The sequence below is a fragment of the Bubalus kerabau genome, chromosome 16, assembly GCF_029407905.1.
Source record: "Bubalus kerabau isolate K-KA32 ecotype Philippines breed swamp buffalo chromosome 16, PCC_UOA_SB_1v2, whole genome shotgun sequence".
In the NCBI taxonomy this organism is placed as follows: Eukaryota; Metazoa; Chordata; class Mammalia; order Artiodactyla; family Bovidae; genus Bubalus; species Bubalus kerabau.
The window spans coordinates 73,951,908-73,974,273 of record NC_073639.1 but is presented as its reverse complement, the minus strand read 5'-3'; the positions used below and the strand labels follow the sequence as shown (position 1 = coordinate 73,974,273).

At 47.6% G+C, this 22,366-nt stretch overlaps 1 protein-coding gene across 3 annotated transcripts in view; it reads right to left on the bottom strand.

Moving 5' to 3' along the window:
* Window positions 1–2,871: 2,871 nt before the first annotated feature.
* RNF185 (ring finger protein 185) overlaps window positions 2,872–22,366 on the bottom strand; it is a 31,476-nt gene continuing 11,981 nt past the window's right edge. For 2 of the 3 annotated variants that reach the window (XM_055549677.1, XM_055549678.1), the window contains 6 exons: window positions 17,800–18,021; window positions 15,059–15,077; window positions 12,906–13,018; window positions 11,177–11,231; window positions 7,140–7,257; window positions 2,872–5,258 (listed from right to left, as the gene is read on the bottom strand). In XM_055549677.1, the coding sequence (XP_055405652.1) occupies window positions 5,161–5,258; window positions 7,140–7,257; window positions 11,177–11,231; window positions 12,906–13,018; window positions 15,059–15,077; window positions 17,800–17,975 (579 nt within the window). In that variant the 5' untranslated portion in view covers window positions 17,976–18,021 and the 3' untranslated portion in view covers window positions 2,872–5,160. Of the gene's footprint in view, window positions 5,259–7,139; window positions 7,258–11,176; window positions 11,232–12,905; window positions 13,019–15,058; window positions 15,078–17,799; window positions 18,022–19,243; window positions 19,545–22,366 lie in introns of those variants that run through there. The other variant, XM_055549675.1, reaches the window with a different exon arrangement.

Below are 22,366 nucleotides of genomic sequence, written 5' to 3'. Positions count from 1 at the left end.
AGTTCATCCCAACTGACTCCAGTCCCAGCAAAGGTGAGCATGGAGTACGCAAAGGTGAGCACAGTTCTCTTCCCTCTTGCCCTGACCATGTAGTCCAAACCAGATGCAGGTCAGATGGGCCACTGATGTTCTGAGTGTGAAGAAAGTGCTGAGGGGCAGTGGGGGATATGTGTCTGACTTCTGTTAGTTCCTGGGAACCCTCTTCAGCAGCTGGCTTTAGTGCCTGAGGAAATCTCTGCTCTGATATAGTAAAGACGAAATTGTGTGTTGAGTTAAAGTGATGGGGATCCAGGGAACTCTCCTGACAAGCCACCTCAGGGCTAGACAAAAGGCACGGGACTTTTGTTTGTCCTGCACATGGAAGAGGTTACACTATATTTTCCCAGACACCCAGGCACTGGCAGCCTTGAAATCAAGACCCCCGGGAGGCTTTCCCTCTCCCTCTGCCCCAAAGCAAGGCACCCAGGTCTGTTTCATCTCCTTCCTCACTCTCTCTCCCTGCTTTCCCATCTCCAGCCTCATGGTCTTCACCCACTGGGAGTGAGGGGATAAACAACCCCCCCAAGTTGCCCCCTGGGAAGCTGAGGGAACTCTGAGAAACTCAAGTTAAAATGTAAAGGAAGAGAACAGCAGTCTACAGAAATGATATAACCCAGAGAAAGCTTTTCAACATGGACACAAAGAACATTTCAAAAGCACTGAACTCAAAGGGAGTTCTAGAGGGCAGAAAAGACCTGTGTGTGCAGCGAGAAGGCCCCCTGCATTTCTGGTACCAAGTCAACTGTCCAGTTTGACTACATGACCATGGCTTGGTCAGTCCTTGAGGCCAGATACTGCTGACTAACTCACAATCAACTCTCTGGGCCGACAGAAATGGAAACCTGGGCCCTGACACCAGCTTAAGGTGCAAGCTCTGCCATCCTGAGGGAACTGGTCTACTGGTCAACAGCCAGACACTCCGTGTCATTTCCATGTGCTTCAAACCAAATCAGTCTAGGATCTCTAATCTCCTCTCCCTGAATCATCCTACCTAAAATGGACTGATGAATCGTCCAGAGTTACGCTTCTGTCACCTCTCTGCTCAAAAACCTACAATAGCTCTCCACTGCCTACAAAATAACAGCCAAACCAGGCCCTCACGAGCTAACCATATGTCATCCTATAGCCTTCTCTTCCTACTCCCATCACCCCAGGACTCTGCTTCTTCCTGAACACATTCTGCCCCAGTGCCATTCTGCCATGCCTACAGCCACCAGCTGTGCCCACTGACCCCACTGCTCCCCATGTCCTCTGTAGTTCTGTTGTCCCATTCTGCCAGAAGTGCAGTCTTGTTTCTAAACTCTTAACACATTATTATTTTCAATTATATCATTTTGCAACCCCTGTGAACTAATCTAAATCTGCACTGTCCAGTGTGGTAGCCACTAGCCATATGTGAGATTTTAAATTGAGATTAAAAAATTCAGTTCTTCAGGCCACTAGCCACATTTCAGGAGACTGACAGCCACCCGTGGCTAGCGATTACTGTGTTGCACAGCGCAGAGAACATCTAGACAGTGATCAGGAAAGGCTGCTAACATCACAAAGAGGGACTACCAGACATTATGTGTCTCCTGATATGATGCGGCTAGTATACACCACCACTTATGACACAGTCTTACAAAACAAACAAAAAATAAAGCCTGAATCTGGCCAAGTCTCTAGACTTAACAACCAACTTACAGGAAATACAAGCGTAAGTAGGCTTGGTTAATACCACGGTGATGCGAACAACAAAAGTGAAGCCACAGAAAACTCAACAGGACAAATGAACTGGTTTCCTTAACAGATAAACCCCAAGGGAAAGAAAAGAGCTGGAAAAGGACCATACAGATATAATAGAGACTTAAGACATCCAATACCAATGTATGGGTCTATTTTGGATCTCAACACAGACTGTATGAAAAAGTTATGAGACAACTAGGAAGATTTGAACAATGATTAGATACATGATATTAAGGAAGTACCATTAATTTTTAAAGGTACATGAAAAGTATTTTAGTTTAAAAAAAATCATTATTGAGATGCACATTGAAATACTTAACTGATGGGCTAAGAATTTGCTTCCAAACAGTGTTCCAACAAGACAAATGAATTGGAGAGGAAGTGTGAGCGTGGGGATAAATTAAGACTGGACCTGTGTTGACGGTTACTGGGGTTGGAAGACTGCTCCATGGAGGCTTTACTGTCCTGTTCTTCTGTGCCTTGTTTCCTTTTCTTACTGGGCTTATCAACTCCTAGAGCTCCCTTATCTTTGCATTTTCTACTACATCTTGACACTATTCAACTTGGTAACTCTGAGGTCAAAGTTTAAGAGGGTGAAGAGAGCTCCTTTCAGAGGGATGACCTATAGCTCTGATGTGCTGGGGAGCCTGAGGCTGGGCCAGGTTTGTAATCCCACCGTCTTCCAAGGAACTTCACAGAGCAGCACGGCCCCTGCTCAAGGTGGAGGGCACAGCTGGAGGACAAGACAGCCTGCCTTGTCAAGGAACATGGAGAGACATGCTGACACTCAACAACCCAATTTTCCTCAAGGCTCTTTCGGGCCACAAGCCAGGCTCCATGGTGGCAGCCTGCAAGCTTCACATTTCCACACACTTATCAGAACTGGGTCTGCCTGTCAGACAGGTCACAACTTGGGTGGGGCTGTCTTATGAAACCAGGCCTCCAACCTAAGCTTCTCATTTCTAATTATCCACGGGTGTTTGAAGACTTCCATCCTCAGTTGAACATTCCTGAGGACACAAAGGTGCTTTGAAGAGGCCAGACCAGCGTGATGAGTCCCCAACCCATACCCCCACTCCCCTGACACAGAAACTCCACAGCTCACAGTTATGTAAAACCATTTGTTTAATTCTAAATCAAATCACTTTCACAACAGTGAAAATTAGTGACTGGTCAAGGTGTGCCACTGTACATGGTGTTGTTTTCTGATAGGTGGCAGGAGGGGCTGGGGACCAAGAACATAAAACACACACAAAAAGAAAGGAAAACTGCCTCAGCAGAGAGGCGCCGTGGTGAGTCTGCAGGGGGGGTGGTGGTGGAAGGGGGCTCCCTGTCGGGGCTGGGCCAGCAGTCCCAAGTCGGCTCTCCTGCCCCAACTCCTGGCAGAGGGCAAGTGGGGACAGGGCCAAGATTAGCACAGAGCCAACCTGGCTTTTCTAACAGTTTCCTGGGATGCCTTTGCTGGTGGAGCTCTCCTGGGCTCACTCCACTTCGTTGAAGGGTCCAAATTATTTGTCTCCCTACCTGCAACCCTTCTTTCTTTAACCTTTCTTCTGCAGACCCATTTCTGTTGGATCCATCCAACTGAAGTCCTCTTGCCCATCACTAGGTGGGGCCATCGCACTGAGAAACTTCAGGGGCCCTCACACTTTGGGGATTTCCAGAGGTAAGAAAAAGAGCACTCTTCTGTGGGCGCCCAGAGAATGTTTAAAATCCATCAGGCACACTGTAAAGCAGGTGGCTTATTCCTACCAAATGGGCTCAGTAAACGAACCACCTCTTCAATACTTGTGTTTTGTCGGTTTGAACACTGAGCTCTGGCACTGAAAGGTACGGGGCTGGGGAAGGGGGCTGCAGTGGAAAGGGCAGAGGGCCTCCCTCATCTTCCTCCAGGTCTCGGTTTCAACAGGCTGTGCAGAGCCGTATCTGGAACACACACTAGGTGGGCCTCTCAACTGGGGTAAACCCAGGAGCAGTGTGGACCGGTGAAGGGAGAGAGCCCCAGAGTAAATCCACCTCCCCCCCACCCCGAGGGTCTCTCCTGCAAGAGACTAGCCTTATAGGAAGAGGCCAGACCAGCAGAGCGAGAACCATCCCACCCGGTAAGCTGGCTTGCTGCCGGCACCACAATTCCTCAATCAGATTCAGAGGAAGAAGCTTTTGAGAGTGAAAATTAGATCAAGGGCTGGGGAGGAATGGCTTCCCTGGATGTTTCCAGGGGAAGGTTTCCACGGAAGACTGCATCCTCTTATCATGCTGAGGCTCCTGGTCTCTGCGCCCGGCTCTACAAAACACCAGGGGCTCTGGAGGCACGTGCTCCCCTGGTTTTAGCACACACACAGAAGGTCTTGGAGCCATACCAAAATGAGAGTCACATGCCAGTCTCCCCCTCCCTGCCTCTTCATTAAGGACAATCTGGCTTCTGAGGAGAATGGTCTTCAACATGCTGCTGGGATGACTCAACACGCCCCCCCTAGTTTCCTCTGGGGGGTCTGGGAGAGGATGCACCCAGAGCTCCTGTGGCCTCTGGGATGGCTGCTTGTTCAGTCCTTTCTGCATCTGAGCTCGGAACCCCACCTGAGTTCCATAGCAGATCTTTCCTAAGATGCAGTCGGTCCTGGGCTCGGCAATCACCTGGGTTGGTGCCCCCGAGCAGGAGGCAGATGTGCACCGTTCTGGAGGGTAAGGTGATGGGCAACCACATGTCTCTGCAGGTAATCTATGTCAGGAAATAAGGAGGTCATTCAGGCCGCTTTGGAGCCGAAGACATTGAACAAGGCCCAGAGGCAATATATCTTTGGGTTTCTGGTGAGTTCATGAATCAACCCCAGCTCCAGCTGCTGCAATTAGGATCTTAATAGAACAGCAATTTCATGCATGTCTGCGGAGGAGGAAGAGGAGGAAACAGGACAGAACAGGACTGGGATGTGGCAGGGGAACCTCTCTGTTCGAGGAGTCCCACTGACTTCAGAGGCCACTCACCAAGGGGTATTTAAAGAGATGGAAGAAAGTTCCCATACTGGGCTCATCCCTTTGTCTTTGTAATGTTAACTTCGGGGAAACTGGACATTTCCTCTTCTCCTGCTTCTCCCCTGTGTGGAGTCAGGACCTGCTGAGCTGGCTGGAACAGGATTTCATGGTGTAACCAGTGAGAGACGGACTCGATGCCAAGGCCTGAGGTTACAGCAGGGTGTTTACAGCAGTGGCCAGACTCCAGGGTCCTCAACGGCTGGTCTTGAGTCCCAGAACTCTGAGAGAGAAGCAAGACTCCTTGATGTGTCACTAACCCCACTGATTCCAGGGGTCGGGATTAGCCAGGAAGTCAAACATTAAGAGTGGGGGTGGCGTGTCACCGGTCCAGCGGCCCTGCCGTGGATGTGGGCCGGGAGCCCAGCATTAGGCAATCAATAGCCAGAACATGATCACCAGGGCCACAAACAGGAAGAGGCGTGAGAGGAACTGCTCGTCCACATACTGGGGCGTTCCCGGGACAGCTGGAGGGACACAAGGGAGGGGAGAGGCTGTGAGAATGCTGCAGCTGTGCACACTGCCCACTGGGGTCAGAAGTCCAGAGCATCAACCTTCGTCTCTTTACAAGAGAATCCTGCTACACTAGAAATATTTCCAACCCCAAATAATATCAGACAAAACAAAATCAGAATTATTTTAAAAATGTGGAACCATGTAACAATGAGGATCAAAGTCTCCAGTTTATCCTAAGAGGGTTTTTGCCTGCAGGTGCACATGAAATAGGAAAGTCTAAGAGGAAAAAAAGAAAAGGTACTATCTGTTAAGTATCTTATGTGTGCTGTTTAGTATATACATTACAGCCTGGTAGGTCTTTTTATCCCATTTTTGTGTAACAAGGACTGAAGCACAGGTATGAGGGGACCTTCCCAACATCTCGAGGTCCATGAGCTGGTGGAGACCCCGCAGCTGTGCTCTCAGCCTCTGCACACTGTCTCCGGGTTCCGGCACTGGTGAGTCAGGAGGTGTTTCAGGGAGCCCCGTGTGGGGTGCCTTCCTTTTTCCGAGGCAAGAATGAGCGCCCAGACAGACAAGACGACCTGTCTCCCTTAGTGCATAGCAGGCTCGGGGCAAAAGTGGGCTGAGAGCCTGGGTCTCCACTCCTCTCCGCTCTGAGAAAAGCTACTACGCAGAGCTCCTCCTCCTGCCTGTGGGGCAAGGAGTTAGGAGAATCTCCATCCCAGACGGGCGAACTGTACCCAACACGACAGGGAAAACCGCCTGTGACTGGGGCAGGAGGGTGGAGTGGCCTGAGGGCAGCCTGGCTGTGAACTCTGTGCGCTTGGAAAGCCCAGGTGAGATTGGGCCAGGCTGGATGGAACCGTGCTGCCAGGCAGGCGCCTGCTCCTCCCAGGGCCCTGACCGGCTCCTTTGGAGCACAGCACACCCGGCACTGCGGGACCTCTCTCCTCTGCTGAAACAGCAGATGGACAGAGGAGAGACTTCTGGGGTGGAGGAAGTCAGGAAGGCCAGTCCCCAGATTGCGTGGTGCTGCGTTCCTCCCCAGTGAGGCACTCTGGTGGAGTCAGGCAGGCTGGCATGCAACAAAGACTCATGGATTGTCTGCCACGTGCCAAGCACCAGGCTGGAGGTACGAGAAGAACGGACAGCTCAGGAGAGGCTCCTGTCCTGAGAGTGTGAGCTCCTGGTCCGGAACCATGCACTGTGCCCTGCACACCGGAGGCCCCGGTGAGCACAGGCTCCGCTCAGTGGCCTCGGCATCTCCAGGGTCATGATCCAGGCCCGGGCATCAGACTGTAACAGAGCCCAGGGCATCTACCTCACCACCCTGCCCGACACTGAACGACCTGGCACACAAGCTGGCTGAAGGGAGAAAGGCAGAAGCAGGTGGCAGACCCAGGCAGAGTTCCCAAAGGGCTGGGACTTAGGACCAGCCCCATGTGTGTCCTGGGGGCAACTGGCCAAAGATGCTAGTAATCGAGAGGTCCTGACTCCATGCAGTCTCCCTGCCCTCCCCGCCCCCAATGGTCAAAGGTGAGGGGTATGTGCCCAGGACGATGCTTCTACTCAGCTGGTACAGTTTATCCCTTTTCATTTTAGGGCATGGGAAGTATCTTGCGAACCACTACTGAGCGTTTTCTGACTTGTAAAATGGAGCTGATTGCACCCCCGTCCCATGGGCTCATTGGGAGGACCCCGACTTTATGATGGAAAGCATTCTGAACATGCCTAACACTTGGTAAGTATGCAGTGTCATGACCAAGACTACCAGTAATCTGGAAAGAGTTTAGCGCATTTTGAAAAGCCTGATTATCCATGTAGTAACATACATATTGTGCAATTCCAAGGAGTCCACAAGCAAAATTACCAAGAGAACAGGGTCTTACCTGGAGGAGGCCTCCCATCATTTATGTTAAATGCTGTGGCAAATATGCCAAAGGGAAAGGCCCCAATTCCAAAAGACATCTGGAAGCCACCATCTCCGAATCCAAACCCTTGGAATCCCTGTGTGGAAGAGACGCAATTCAGAACCAGCAGGTTTCTCCCCTACTTGTCACATGTCACCTTACTTACGTGTGGCACCTCCCACCCTCTTTTCCTCCCATCTCAACCCCAAGGCAGAGGAGCTCTGCTCTTCTGCCCTTCCAGGTGGCCCAGCTAAGGAGCTGTGAATGCCAGAAAGGGTTGGCTCTGACCCAAAGTAGAACTCTCTGCTGATGCATGTGAGGGTTCTCAGAGCTCCAGGGGTTCTTTCCCAGAGTCCCACACTAGCCAGAAAACTTTTCAGGCTTTGTAACAGCCGGAGTGGCAATAACCCCCATGCCCAATTACAAAGGAACATAGAACAAGCTACACACTATCTGTAACAGCAATAGAAAGTGGAACCGTAATCAGCCAACAATGGAGACCATCATCAAAATTTCCATACATCCTCGCACAGAACATTATGATGACTATGCAGGAACACAGAAAGACTCTTGTGACAAGTTATCAGATAAAACTGTTTGAACACCATGATCACAAGTACAAGACAATACGTACACAGGTGGAAAAGATATGGGTAAGTATTTTCCCTCAAATTTTTCTTTTAATATTGTCACAGAGAATTTTAAAACTTCAAAACACCTTTTCTCCTGATTATAAAAGTAATATATGCTTGCTATGAGAAATTCACATATTGTTAAGAATAAATGACATAGAAGTCAGAGGTCTCCTTGTTCACCCTCCACTTCATAACTCCTGCCTGCAATGATCACTGCCAGCAGTCTGGTATCATCCTCAGCTTTCCTCTCTATAATGTATTCTACCCGGCATCATCTTTCACATGAAAAGATTCAGCAGGAACTGCAATACTGTAAATAGGTTAACTCCTATTTTCTAAGGGCCAACTTTGTGCTGGGCACCAAGTGAAGTACTGGGACACTCAAATCACATTTAATTCTTACATCAGCATCACCCACATTCACAGATGACCAAACCAAGGCTCAGAGGTGAAATAACTTGACCAAGGTCACACAGCTGGTAAGGGGTAGAGTTTAGATCTGAAACTAGATCAATAATACGGTTTGAAAATCCATGCTTTTTTTCTTTTTTAATATTTGGCTACACCAGGTCTGTGCTAGCTGTGGCATGTGGGATCCAGTTCCCTGACTAGGGATGGAACCTGGACCCCCTGCCTTGGGAGCTCCGAGTTTTAGCCACTGAACCACCAGCGAAGTCCCAAAGCATATTGTTTTAATTTTATTTTTTTGGCAGCACTGAGCAGCATTTGGGATCTTAGTTTCCTGACCAGGGATCCATCCTGAGCCCCCTGTAATGGAAGTGCAGAGTCTTAACCACGTGCACCCCCCTTCCCCCGCCATGTTCTTAATTATTGTGCACATCTTAAAAAAACTCTCCTCTTCTACATCCGTGGGTAGATCCTTAGAACAAATGATTTTAAAATAATTTTAATAAGAAAAATTGTTGGGCTAACTGCTCTTCACAAAAAGCTGACCGGCTGCACTTGTGAGTCTTTCGAAGGTCATGGAAGTGGCCGCCCCCATCCCTACTGAGTGTAGCCTGGCACCAGCTCTGAACTTCCTGCTGGGCCGCACTACCCATAAAGCCTAACAGCCGATTTTGATAAGATGTACAGGGAAGGAAAACAACTGGTTTCCATCTCCTTGGTACAGAAAAGCCTCCGACTCAGAACCAGCTTGGTGGAGTCTGAGAGCTCCTGGGATCAGGACTGCCTTACCTAGAAAGATGCAACTGTTTCATCAGGAACCACCACCTCATTCAGGCCCAGCCCAAGGACTGGCCCTCCAGCCCCACTTCCAGCAACACCTCTGCAACCCCACAAGTCCTCACATGTGGTGGGCTTCTGCTCCTGGGGCAGAGCAAGCAAAGCCTGACTGGCGGCTGTGAGTGGCACTGGTCAACGTGAGAGGTACATTTCAGTTTTCACAGCCAGGGCCTCCGCCTTCCTGGGGCCTCGGATTACTGTGTTAGGAGCAATGCTCTGCTGGGAACCAAAGCCTGGGACGGTTAACGTGGGGTCATCTGGTAGTCAAGAGCCAGGACTTCAATACAAGCCTGGTCTAGGTTTCAGCTTTGTTTGTGTGGCCCCGGACAAGTCACTTCACAAGCCTCAGTTTACTCTTTTGTTCAGTGTGTTGATGTAAGGTTTAAATAAGACCATACATATAAAGCCTGAACATATAGTTCTTTGCATATAATAATCATTCATCAAGTGTTCACTGCTGTTACTAAGATCCTCATTCTGAAAGCAACTAAAAGGTCCTTCAATTAAAAAAAAACAAATTATAATGCATCAAAATTCAATGAAATAAGTATTTTTTATTATTATTAAAACTAATAAAGAGGACACGAAGAACATTATGGAAAATATTGTCAAAATTAAATTTTAGCATTGGTAATCAGCTATACCCCAATATAAAATAAAAAATTTTAAATTAAACAATTTTCTTGAAGAAGAAAGCAGAATGCTAATGGCTACATAAAAATATACATACACAAGCACACAGACGAAAAGATGGGGAAATGAAATATACTTGTTTTGTGCACATTTAAATGTGCAAATTTTTAATCTAGTAACTCTACTAAGAATTTATCGCAGTAATCGTGAACCTGCAAAAAAGTTATAAATTCATCAGAAGGGTAATTCTCTAGTGGTCCAGTAGTTTAGACTCGGTGATTTCACTGTTGAGGGCCTGGGTTCAATCCCTGGTTGGGGAACTAAGATCCTACAAGCTGGCTGTGCAGTGTGGCCAAAAAAAAATTCATCAGAGTATTTTTTAAATATAAAAAAGAAAAGGAAGCAGTTAGATATCCATTCAATCCAAAAGATTAAATAAATTACGTTAAGTCCATCTGATCACTTAAATGGCCATGAAGTAAAATATTACTGATGCAAAATCTCAAGATACATCATTACAAATCCCTCCCTCTCTGAGGATATTTCTCATTGTATTGAGCATTTCTCATTGTATTGTGCTTCACAGACACTGTGTTTTTTTACAAATGGAAGGTTATGGCAACCCTGCATTAAATAAGTCTATAGGCACCATTTTTCCAACATCATTTGTTTCATTTATCATATTTTGCTAATTCTTGCAGTATTCCAGACTTGTTCATTATTATATTTGTTACGGTGATCTATGATCAGTGATCTCTGGTGTTACTACTACTAAGACTAGCTTAAGGTTCAGATGATAGCATTTTTTAGCAATAAAGTATTTCTTAATTGAAGTATATACTTTTTTTGGCCATAATTTAATTTACTGTCTATTACACATTTAATAGACTATAGCGCAAACATAACTTTTATACGCACTGGGAACACCAAAAAAATTGTGTGACTTGCTTTACTGTGATACTCACTCTACTGTGGCAGTCTGGAACGGAACCTGAAATATCTCCCAGAGCTGCCTATGAACTCCATAGACGCAGGGATCTTTAGTATGTCCACTATGTACATCACCAGTGCCTAGATTGATGCCCAGCATACAGAAGGCATTAAATAAAATTTTAAAAAGAAATATTTTTTAAAAAATAAATTTTTTAATTTAAAAAGAAAGAATAAAATTTTAAAAGGTGGTTACAAAACAGGAGCCAAATGCCATAAAAATAAAAATATATGTATACAAACAGATCTATCTGTAAAAGATACACACACAAATCTATAAAGTTTGTGTACACAGATAATTATAGAAAAATAGAAAAGTACACAGACCAAAATGTTTCCAGTGGTTATCTCTGGATGGTGTGATTGTAAGTTATTTTCTCCCCTCTTTTCCTTTCTGTATTTTGCAAATTTCCCTTTACTTTTGTAATCAAGGAGAAATAGTGTAGGGCCAAGAGGGAAACTTCTAAAGCCAGGGGCTCATTTCAAGAAGGTTTGTTCTAGAATTTTCCTTACCCCCCTGTTCTCTGGCTCTGGCCTCTGTCCTTGAGGACGGGGAGGGGTCTTCTCTCTGAAACAGAAATGGTGTAAAGTCAGTCCATTAGGAAATGCTTTGATCTGTTTCCTGAGTGGGGGAGCCCTTCACCAAAAAGGTCAAGGCCAGGGCCCCTTTTCGTGCCATGCACGTGAACCAATGCCCAGGCAGATCAACTATCAACTCTGTGCTGCCTGCAATTGCCTTTTCCTAGTGTGTAGCCTGGTGGGCTGCAGTCCATGGGGTCGCCAAGAGTCGGACAGGACTGAGCGACTTCACTTTCACTTTTCACTTTCATGCATTGGACAAGGAAATGGCAACCCACTCCCATGTTCTTGCCTGGAGAATCCCAGGGACGGGGGAGCCTGGTGGGCTGCCATCTATGGGGTCGCACAGGGTCGGACATGACTGAAGCAACTTAGCAGCAGCAGCAGCAGTGTGTAGAAAACCAGAGAGAAAATCCACTTGCTACAAGATGCTCATCAGATTGCTCTTGGCTTGCTCCTCTAATAGAGAGCTGGAGCCAGACTGGTTATGACTGCCAGGGGGTCACTGTGTCAAAAACCCAAAATCCAAACTGGAACAGAAGATGGCCTGTCAGCAGAGAGGGCTGAGATTCAGGGTCTCTCTGTTCCGCCCCATCACCTTCAGCTTTACATCCCACTACTCTTGGGCAAGTACTTTGCTCATTACCCATCAGGCAGCAGGCTATGACAGACACCACTTCTGAAGTGCTTGTGGGTTAAAGGGGGCTGTAAAATATCACACTACTGTGTAGAAAGCACTTCTTTAATGGAGGTGCCAACTGAATGGAGCAGGGTGCAAGCACCTAACGTGGGGAGGAAAGGGGGCTTCAAGGAGGAGGTGACTTTAGGGCTGCTCATTAAAGATGGAGAATTTATAGAGGAGGAGCGGGGAGTTGAACAGGACCGACAGGGTAGAAAGGGCAAAGGGACAATAAATACAAAGGCTCATGAAGGTAAAAGGGTAAGCGTGTCCCTTAAGGGAAGGCCAATGTGTCTGGGTACAGGGTATGCTGGAGTGGGGCGGAAGGCTAAGAGACGCTGCAGGAGTTTGGGGCGGGGGGGTGGAGAGAGAGATAGAGTCTGTGTGTGTGTGTGTGTGTGTGTGTGTGTGTGTGTGTGTCTATGCGTGTGCCTATGTGTGTGTGTGTGTGATGCTGGAAGAGAGACAGTGTGTGGGGGAGGAGCTGCAGGAAGACAGTGTGTTTGTGTGTGTGCGCATGCACGCACCACACCATGCAGGCTCTCAGTACTTGTGTCTACAGCATGCCAGACCTGCTCATGCCTCCATCTCCAGAAATCTCAGACCCCAGAAAGTCTCCCAATCCTGTTTCCTCCCCCTGACTCTCTACATCACTGCTACACCCACCGCCCTCCCTGCAGATCCTCCTGCTGGATATCCTACTTCCCAGGCTCCCTCACAGCACTCTGCACACCTGTGGTGGTGGAGTCCGACGTGCTGCCCAGCACATGACCTGCCCACGAGCAGGTGCTCAGAGCACATCTGTGTTACAACCCAGCAAGTGGCAACCTGGCTCTGCTCCCCTCCTGGCTGACTCCCATCTGGATCCCAAGCATCTGGAAACTGAGGGTCTCTAAGCACCCACTAAAGGGTGGGGGTGAGGGGTGCTGAATGGAAGTGAGTCTGTGTCCACGGGGAGCAGTAAGAGGGGCCCCATGGACTCACCTGGGGTCCTGCTGCCCAGTGCTGCCCCTGCCATACAGCGGGATGACCTTGTCGCGGCTGATGCCAGCTTTGCAAACTGGACACACCTGTCTGTTAGGTCTCGTCTCCAACCACTGCAAGCAGGAGACAAAAGTGCATGAAGGGCGGAAGCCCACCAGTGTGGTCCGTCAGAGCCAGCAGGGGACCAGAGGCCTCACACTGGAAACATGAGCACCAGCAAGGAACATCGCAAGGAACCCAAGTCTCTCATCCTGCACCTGGCACTTGATAAATATTTACTAGTGGTGCAATCAAAATTGCCTTTAAATGCCATCATAATTAAACAGGCTTTTTAATGCTTCGTTCTCTCACGGGGCTTCCCAGCAGGAAGAAACTGCAGGCCTGGAGCTGTGTCAAGAGGTCTGACAGACCCAGTCTCAGGTAAGGCTGCAGTTATAACAAGGGCTTCCCAGGTGTCACAGTGGTAAAGAATCCACCTGCCAAGCCGGAGATGTAGGTTTGATCCCTGGATGGGGAAGATCCTCCGAGAAGAAAATGGCAACCCACTCCAGTATTCTTGCCTGGGAAATTCCACAGACAGAGGAGCCTGGCAGGCTATAGACCATGGAGTTGCAAAGATTCAGACATAACTGAGCACGCACATGTAAGTATAACAAACTTTATTTTTCTTTTTGGCCATGCCGTGTGTTATGAAGGATCTCAGTTTCCCGACCAGGGATTGAATCCCCACCCCCTGCATTGGGAGCACAGAGTTTTAACTATCGGACCCCAGGGAAGTCCCAAAATAACAAACTTTAAATCTCCACCTCCCCTAATGGTCAATTGTATGATCCTGACGGTCATATTTTTCTGTTTCTTGTTTTTACAGCATTTCCTCAACAACTATGTACCTTAGTCATCAGTATCTAGACATAAACTGACCATTTTCTGGTTATTTACTATGTGCTAAGGATAGACTTTTCTTATTATCTAAATTTGCTTAGTGTTTTTTAATGCACTTTCATTAATTTTTGCATTCAACTACTTTTTTCAAAATTAAAAACAACAATCCCATTTTGAGTTTTCTAGGTCCTTTCCCTGGTTGTATTAAAATAATTTTAATTTTTTCTCAAAAACAAAATTAAAATAAAAATAATTACGTTAGTGTCTTTGTAGACATTAGATACTTATTTATAATCTCTCTTTATATACATATACACACACATACATACACACTCAATATTTATCTTAATGCATAAACTGTACCTTTAGACACAGTGATATGTCATTTATCACACAAATGTGAATCTAGAATTTCAGGGCAAGGAGAACACAGCATCTGACGGTTTTATATCCTACTGCCTTTATTTTACTGTCAAAAGCGTGAAAATGTGCTACGTGCTCTCTATCAATTTAGAACAGACGTGCTCTACCAGGTTCCACTGGGGTCAGAATGCACAGCCTGGAAACGCAGTAGAAAGCCCTCTCGCCTCCTCTGCTTCTCCCGTTCAGATTCTGAGGCTCCAGCGGTCTGGAACTTCTAACCTCCCCCTACATTCCCAAGCCACCTACGAGTACAGGGCTTGACTGCCAACAACCATGGAGACTGTCAGCCAGCAGCGATTATTCACAGCCAGCCGTCAATGCCAGGCCCCGCTCTGTCCCACCAAGCAGGCGCCTGGGTCTTGGAGAAGACTTACTAACTGGTTTTCATAATAATCAAATGCTGGGAAAACAGACTTTTTCATAGAAGCTCTCCATTGAGACGAAAAGAGTTCTCCCCTTCCTAGTATTTTCAAGGCCTTTAAGGCTAGAAAGAGTGCTGATATGATGGGAGGTACTTTTTATAGAAACACAATCTCAACAATAAAATCTAACATACTATCACATCCAATCTGATTTACACATGACGGAATGAGACCCAGAGAGGAGCAGCTTGCCAAAGCCACAAAGGCCACTGGCAGTGGTCAGGGGCATCCCGCCTGGGACGCCACTGACCTCGTTTCATCAAGTGGCTGTCAGCAGGCAGGTGAATACACAGGGTTGGGGGGAACGCAGGCAAATGAGCCCACAAGCAGGGGAGATTGCAGCTGCTGACAGCAGTCTCCTGAGACCAGGGGTGTCTTGTGCAACCACAGCTGATGAAAGACAAAGTAAAATGAAATGCATCTTACCTGATGTAAACACGGCCAACTGCAAGAGTCCCCAGGGCAACCATTCATCAAGGAGAAAGAGAAAGGGGGAAAAGTAAAAAAATGATTTCGTTAACAGAAACACTGGGTAAGGTGGGAGCAGAAAAAGGGGCAACAGGATTGAACTGTGGAGTACTGCAACCCACAGAGAGCCTGTGGGGATTGATGGTATAAGAAACTAGGAAAGACCGAGCTAAAGCCACAGAGAAAGGGAAGCAATGGAGACAAGACCCGAACCTCTACCCTCGGAGTCCCACTACTTATGAAGATCCCCAGGCTCCAGACCCTCCGCAAACCAGCTTCTCTACAAATCAACCTTTGGGGGGGTTACGACCTCTGAATGAAACCAACAAAAGCTAAGGATCCTCTGTGCAGGGAAATTCATGGGGGCATCCTCACTCACATGCACATGCACACATGTCCTATTTTAGACTCAACTTCAGTGGGTTCACAGCCTCCTCAGGCTCACAAGGAAGGTGGGATCTAGACCCAATTTAAAAAAATCTTCAGGCTGTTCTCAGCCCTGAGAGCTCTGCAGGCAGGAAGCAGCTTAAAAGTTCAAGGGCACTGTAAAGACATGGTGAAATAATGGAAAGACGGGGACGCAGCTTGGCAGAAAGGTCTACATTCAGCTTAGGGAGAGATTGCTGCCTGATTTCTCATTTTACAAATGAAGAAACCAAACTCTGAAACATGAAACCACTTGCCTGTGGCACCAGGACTAAAACAGAAGTCTGGGCTTCCCTGGCACGTGGTAAAGAATCCTCCTGCCAATGCAGGAGACATGGGTTCAATCCCTGATCTGGGAAGATTCCACATGCCACAGAACAACTAAGCTCATGCACTACAACTACTGAAGCCTGAGCACCCTACACCCTGCCATCTGCAACACGAGAAACCACTGCAACAAGAGGCCTACAAGCTGCAACGAGAGGAAAACCTGCTCAGCAGCGGAGATTCAGCACAGTCAAAAACAAACAAAACAGAAGTCTTCTGGCTTCCAGTTTCCTCTCCCTCTGCTGCCCAGCACTGGGTGCAGGAGACATTTACAGAACTGAAGAAAAAGTTACTCTACCTCCAGATTTATTCTTTCTCTCTTCATTCATTCATCCACTCAACCAACAAACATTTGCTGCATGCCTACCAAGCGCTAGGACAGTAGAAAACGCAGACGTAACGTATCTCCTCTGGACTCAGACGATAATTCCTTTCCCAATTACTGAACTTTACCCTCATAACCCAGAACACACAACCTCCCTGGACATAACAGACACCTGACTCCAACGTTAGCCCTGCAACTCCATTCCCAACAGAGCAGAGGGCACCCCAAATTGTGGCAGCTCTCCAGTGGCAACTTCCCTCACAGGCTGCAGGGGAGAAGACGGGGTGCCTCTCCAGGAAAAATTCTGGATTCTAACAATGATGATGGTCACTCCCAGGCGTTAAACAGCCACTGTGTGCCAGGCTGTGGCTGAATGACTCTTCCTGTTTCCGTGTCACTCAGCAGTCGTCACACTAACCTTCCAGGCACTGCAACTGTCTCCACTTCACAGACAAGGAAGCTGGGGTTCAGAGTGAGGACAGCAGATTTGCCTGGGGACAAACCACTAGGGTTGGAAGCATCTGTTTCATTTTTGAATGTGTTCTTTCCAACGGTACCCTGACTGAATTCTTAATTTTTTAAAATCTTGGTTTTATGATACCTGAGTCACAAAACTAGAGTATTTCAATTTCTAAGAGAGGGCTGATGACAAACAGTTCTTGCATAAAACTTAATAATCAAAGCAAGAGCCTCCAAAAAAAAATCACTAATAAATTTATCCTTTTCCCTGTCGCCAATTTAAACTTACTGACATGTTATTTAAATGACCCTTTCTTCACACCACTCCTCTGTTCAAAAATATTCAACAGCTCCATGTTCTGCTCAATCAAATCTAGGTTTGACAATCTGGCCCAATCCTCCTCTAACCATCTTGCTTCTAATACTTCCCTGCCCACACAGCAGCTTCAGGTCTCACATGAACCCGACTATGCAAACTGCCTGCCTCAGGCGGCACGCTCTGCACCTTACCTGGGTGGCACTCTCATCCCTCTAGTTCCCCCAATTTGCCCCTCAGGGTCCAGCTCAAAAGCAAGAGCAAAAAAATAAATCAATAAAATCTTGACATCTACCCAGATTCACAGAGCCAGGAGGGGCTTCTATAAGCACCAAGGCTGAAACGGACACTGACTCTGCCACTTCATTTTGATATACGTAAAATATGGTAACAAACATCAGGATCACAGCTAAAACATAACATTTCTACATGCTCTTCTAAGTCACTGAATGCTCCCAAACAACCCTATAAAATGAAGCACTGTGTGTGGAAGCACCTTGCCCACGGTCACTCAGGAGGAAAGTGGTGGAGTCAGGATTCAGGGCAAGGTCCTTGCTCAGGGCCATCGCGCTGTAACTGCCTCTTGGCTCAGTGCAGCGAGTGGGCATGGAGCAGTGCTCACTAAATGGTGAGCACTGTCACTTCAGCGATGGGGTCAGGGAGCCCAGGGCGGGGACAGGACCTGTCCAAGGTCACTCAGTTTATCAGCAGCACAGCGGGGATGAGAACCCAGGTCTCCTGCCTTTGGGCCTGAGTATATCAGGACCCAAATGCTCCAAAACTGTCCAGGGCCACAAGCTTTTTAGACCTGGCACGTGTGCCCCAGAAGAACGGAAGGGTACTGACCAGAAGAGGTGGCCGCACAGGCTGATGACGGCGTCCTTGGCTGTGTCCAGGCAGATGTTGCACTCGAACGTGCTGTCCTGGCCCCCGCTCTCACCGGCGCCGTTGCTGCTGCCACTGGGCCCCCCTGCACTGGAGCTGTCAGGGGACGCAGGGGCTGAGGGCCCCTTGCTTGCCATCCTTGGCCGTCAGCAAGCTCGGGGTGAAGACTCTCCCCAGGGAAATCTGAAAGGCAGAGACATGATTGCCCATTTCTGCAGCCCACTCCCTGTGCCCCCTCCACACCAACACCCCCATCTTCTCTCACGTCTGGAAATTCAGATTATGACTGAACCCTTGAGACTTCCTAGAAGCGGCAGAGGGTGGCAGTCGTGGGGTGTTAGCCAGAGAAAAATGACTCAGAAACTTTCCGTGAATGTAGCCCAGAATGGACCACGTAAATAACACAGCGCACAAGGAGAAGACAGCCTCCGCTGGAACCAGGACCCCGTCTCAGTGTACTCCCATTCTCCCGGGGAACTGCCCAAGTGACAAATACATGCTCAATCGGACTGAAAGTTCACAGGCCGTGCTCGTAACTCTGGACGGCCTCTATGTTGGTGGGTGAGTTTGCTCAAGCCAGAGGATTGTGACCAGCACACACCAGAATACAAAGAAAACCCTGGAACCGTGAAAGGTTAGGAAGCTGGCAAGGACAAAAAGTCATCTGGTCCAACATTTTCCACACTGCCATCTTTTGCATTTTCCCTTCTGCTAGGCTGGAATCCTATCTACCTTATTTTGTCTAAATCTACCAACTTTCAAGAAAGAGAAGGCTATATCCATGCTGAAAATAGAAAATCAGTATCACCTACCGTAAGTAAAAAATAAATATAAATATAATGAAGGAAAAGCTTTTATCCCTCAGGAAAACTGTAGCATGAGACCTTTTGGCTGACTAATGGATGTGGAGCTGAGGCTGGGACTCCTGACACAGTCTGTATTCACTCCACCACTGCACCACCACAGACCAAGCTGGGCACCACACGCGGGGAGAAACAGACCACCGTTCATGACCACCTCCAGTTCAAAGATCCACCAGGAGTTGAACAAGAACAAGCATGAGAACACCACCAAAGGATACCCAGAAATTCTAGGTGCAGAGTAAGAATTGGTCACCTCAGAAATTCCAAGGGGGAAATGCTAGCTGACTACCAGTCAGAGAATCAGAGGCTTGGATGCTGGTCACAGGTGAGCCTCCAGCTTGCTTATAGTGGTTCCAAGACCACTTGCTAGGTGGTCTTGAAACCCTCCCCTCTCCTCTCTGGGCCACGGTTTCCTCATCTGTAAACTGAGGCACTGGACTCCATGGTCTCCAAGCGCCCTCTCCTGCTCTGAGACTGCTGCGGCAGGCCATCCCACTCGCTCTCTCCAGCGCAGGTAGGCCCACCGCAAGTCTGGGACTTACCCCTGGAGCAACAGAAGACCTCCCTGATTTCAGCTTCCAGGCCAAAAGGCCACAGTCCCTTCAGGCCCAGGGCCTTCCTACACACCACGGACTTGGAATTCGGTGTCCACGAGCACCCCTCACCACGACAGCAGCTCAGTGACTGGAGCAGGGAGAGGCAGCCAGCTCAGCACCACTTTTTCACTCAAGTTACATCATTTTACATAATGTCCCAGAAGAGCAGCTGGCTGCCAGCAGCACAGCGCTGTTCTGGCCTCTGCTCCAAGCCTTCCCTGTGGTCCAGGACTTCCTCCTCTCCACAAGTCTGCTCTCTTCTTCATAGCAAGGAGCCTGTCTGTGAGGGCCCCATTATGGCCTTTCTTTGTCATTCCAACTCAAGCACCCTGACACGTGTGTTTCTTTAAAAAAAAAAAAATTATTTTAAAATTAAGGACTATGTGTACAGATGTGGAAAGACAACCTTCGTTTGGTCAGGTTCACCGATGGATCTTAATGACAGTCGCCTGATGTGATGCAACAGGAAGCACACAGCACCAATAACAAAGTGTCCTCGCCCTAAAACACAGACTCTAATCAAGTCTGTAAAACAAATGACCATTTTCAGAAAATATGGGGCACAGAGGCACGTGTTAAACAACTCCAGGGAGCTGCAATCAGCAAATTCAGAATGTGGGAGTTTCTACAGGACAAGTAACCAAAGTTCTCCAGAAAATAAACAGCGCAGAGTTATAAACTGAGACTTGAGACACACCAGCCACTGGCAGCAGGCGGGTCTCACTGGAACCAGATTCACACAAACCACCTGCTCAAAGACGTTTGTGAGATGGCTGACAAAAACCGACTCAGCCTGGGCATTAGTTTATATTAAAGAATTACTGTTACTTTTATTGGTTGTGATAATGTCATATTTAAATTTTTTTCACCTGCTAGATATGTACAATTAAGTCTTTATGAAGGAAAGAGAACATGTTTGGGACCTGCTTTAAAGTACTCAAGGGGGAAAAGTGAAAGTGGAAAAAAAAGATGAAGCAAGAACGAGGAAGTTGATGTTGCAGCTGGATGATGAATGCGGATTCATCGCATTATTTATGTGTGCTTGAACATTTTCCATAATAAAAGGTACTTTCCAAAGAGGTCAGGCTGCAGAAGAGTATAAGTTTATTTAGGTAAGAAGAAATAGGTTATATAAATGAGTGTACATCCACACATTCACAAAGCAAATGTCTACACCGCACACACTATAAACCATCAACAGTCATTTCTGGGATTAGGAGGGCTGGGGAACTTTGCAGGTGGGGGTCAGAGGTCCTCCCTGTTTATAATACTGACATTTTTACCTGTATTCTAAAGTCAGACAATAACAATGCCCTTAAAAAACTTTTTCCCTGATGTTTCACTTCCCAAACCTGAGAGTTCTGAGCTGAAGTCCTGGCTCCACACTGACCAGCCGTGTAAAGGCCTCTGAGTAAAGGTCTTGATGACTTGAGTATCTCACCAGAAAAATGAAAATGTCACACCTCCTACAGGCTGCTAAGGTGGCCGTATGAGATAACACAGTGACTTGTAGGAGCCACCAAGTTAGGAGGGGGCTGCTGCTATGGGGAGATGTGCCGAGGTCCAGCCCCGGCTGATCCAGGGTATTCGAAGGAGAGACGGCTAGGCGACCTATTCAAATGTTAATTAGAGATAATAAAGAGTAATAGAATGAGGATAGCTCAGTAGGAAAATTCAGTGGAGAAAAGAAGCTGAGTGGCTTGGTTTACGCGGAAAATCAATATAACCCGTGACACCAGGTTAGCTCTGACCACGGAGGCCGCAGGCGCCCTCTCGAATAGCGGAAGGTGCCCCACCTTAGACACCTTCTCGAGTGGGTCTTAGAAGCCCAGGCAAATAAATGGTCGCAGAGGATATCCGCGCTCCAGATGGACACTCAGCTGGAAGTTAAAGGGAAGAATGACACGGGGAGACCAAGCGTTGGTGAGCAAGGCCCATAGCTTTATTTTCAACAGGGGCTTTTATACCCTAAGTTACACATAGAGGATAATAGGGGATGCGAAGTCAGCAGTCTTTGATGCTTATCAAAAACCAGGGTTTCTTTCCTGCAAATTTATCGTATACAAATGGTTTAGGTGATTTACATCATCTCCTGGCCAGAAGGCCTATTAACATTTTATGACTCTTGACAAGGAATTATCAACAAAGACTTATTTTCTCTAAGAGTAATTATTTTAAGGTTTGGCGCCATCTTCCGAAGATAAGATTACGTTCCTATAGGGTGGATGTGTAATGGGTTTACAAAGGGAAGAATTTATTACCTTAAGGGTCTAAAGTTACTAACACTAAGGCCACTACTTATTTTTTCTACATACCAACTATATTAATTAATACACATTCAAGGATACAATTCAGGGGATGTGAAAACTTGGCAGCAAGCATTGGCTCATCAATGAAATCTTTTACTAGTTTTATTCTGACAGTTTCTAACTCTCTGAGAGGCTCTAAGTTATTTGAATATCTTAAGCTTCCCGTGCCTCTCGAGGCTGGGAGACTGTAAACAATCGTATGCATAGCTGTAGGTGTCCGGGTAAACTTGTCAGACGAGTTAGAGAGCCATCTGAGGGATATGGATTTAAACACTCCTAATTGCCCAGGAACTTTATTAATTGGAGCTGTAAGTTAACTCTTCGACAGAGAGAGCGAGATGGTGGTGGGGGACAGTCCCCAGTAAAGTCAGAGGTGAGAGCACAAAGCAATAAAGTAGGCAGACTCTGGTTTTTTGGGGGTAGATGCTCGAGAATATCCGGGGGCACTCCCGAGGCTTGATCCCGCCTTTGCGTATGCCGAGCCTCCTTCCTCATGACCTTTGTCACGAGTGGAATGTCTCTCGCCGGCTCCCGGCAGAGATGCACATACATCCACTGGCCCCAGCTCACTGCCCTCTCCACTCACTGGCCCTACAAGGCTCCACACAGCACATTTCCTACAGAGGCCTAAGGGGACAATCGGGGTCATGGCAGGTGGCAGGGTAGGAATGGCCAGGGGACAGTGACAGGTCACCTCAGAGTTTGCAGGGAACAGCAGTCCTGCAGCAGACCAGGCACTGGGACAGGCCGGCATGTGCCG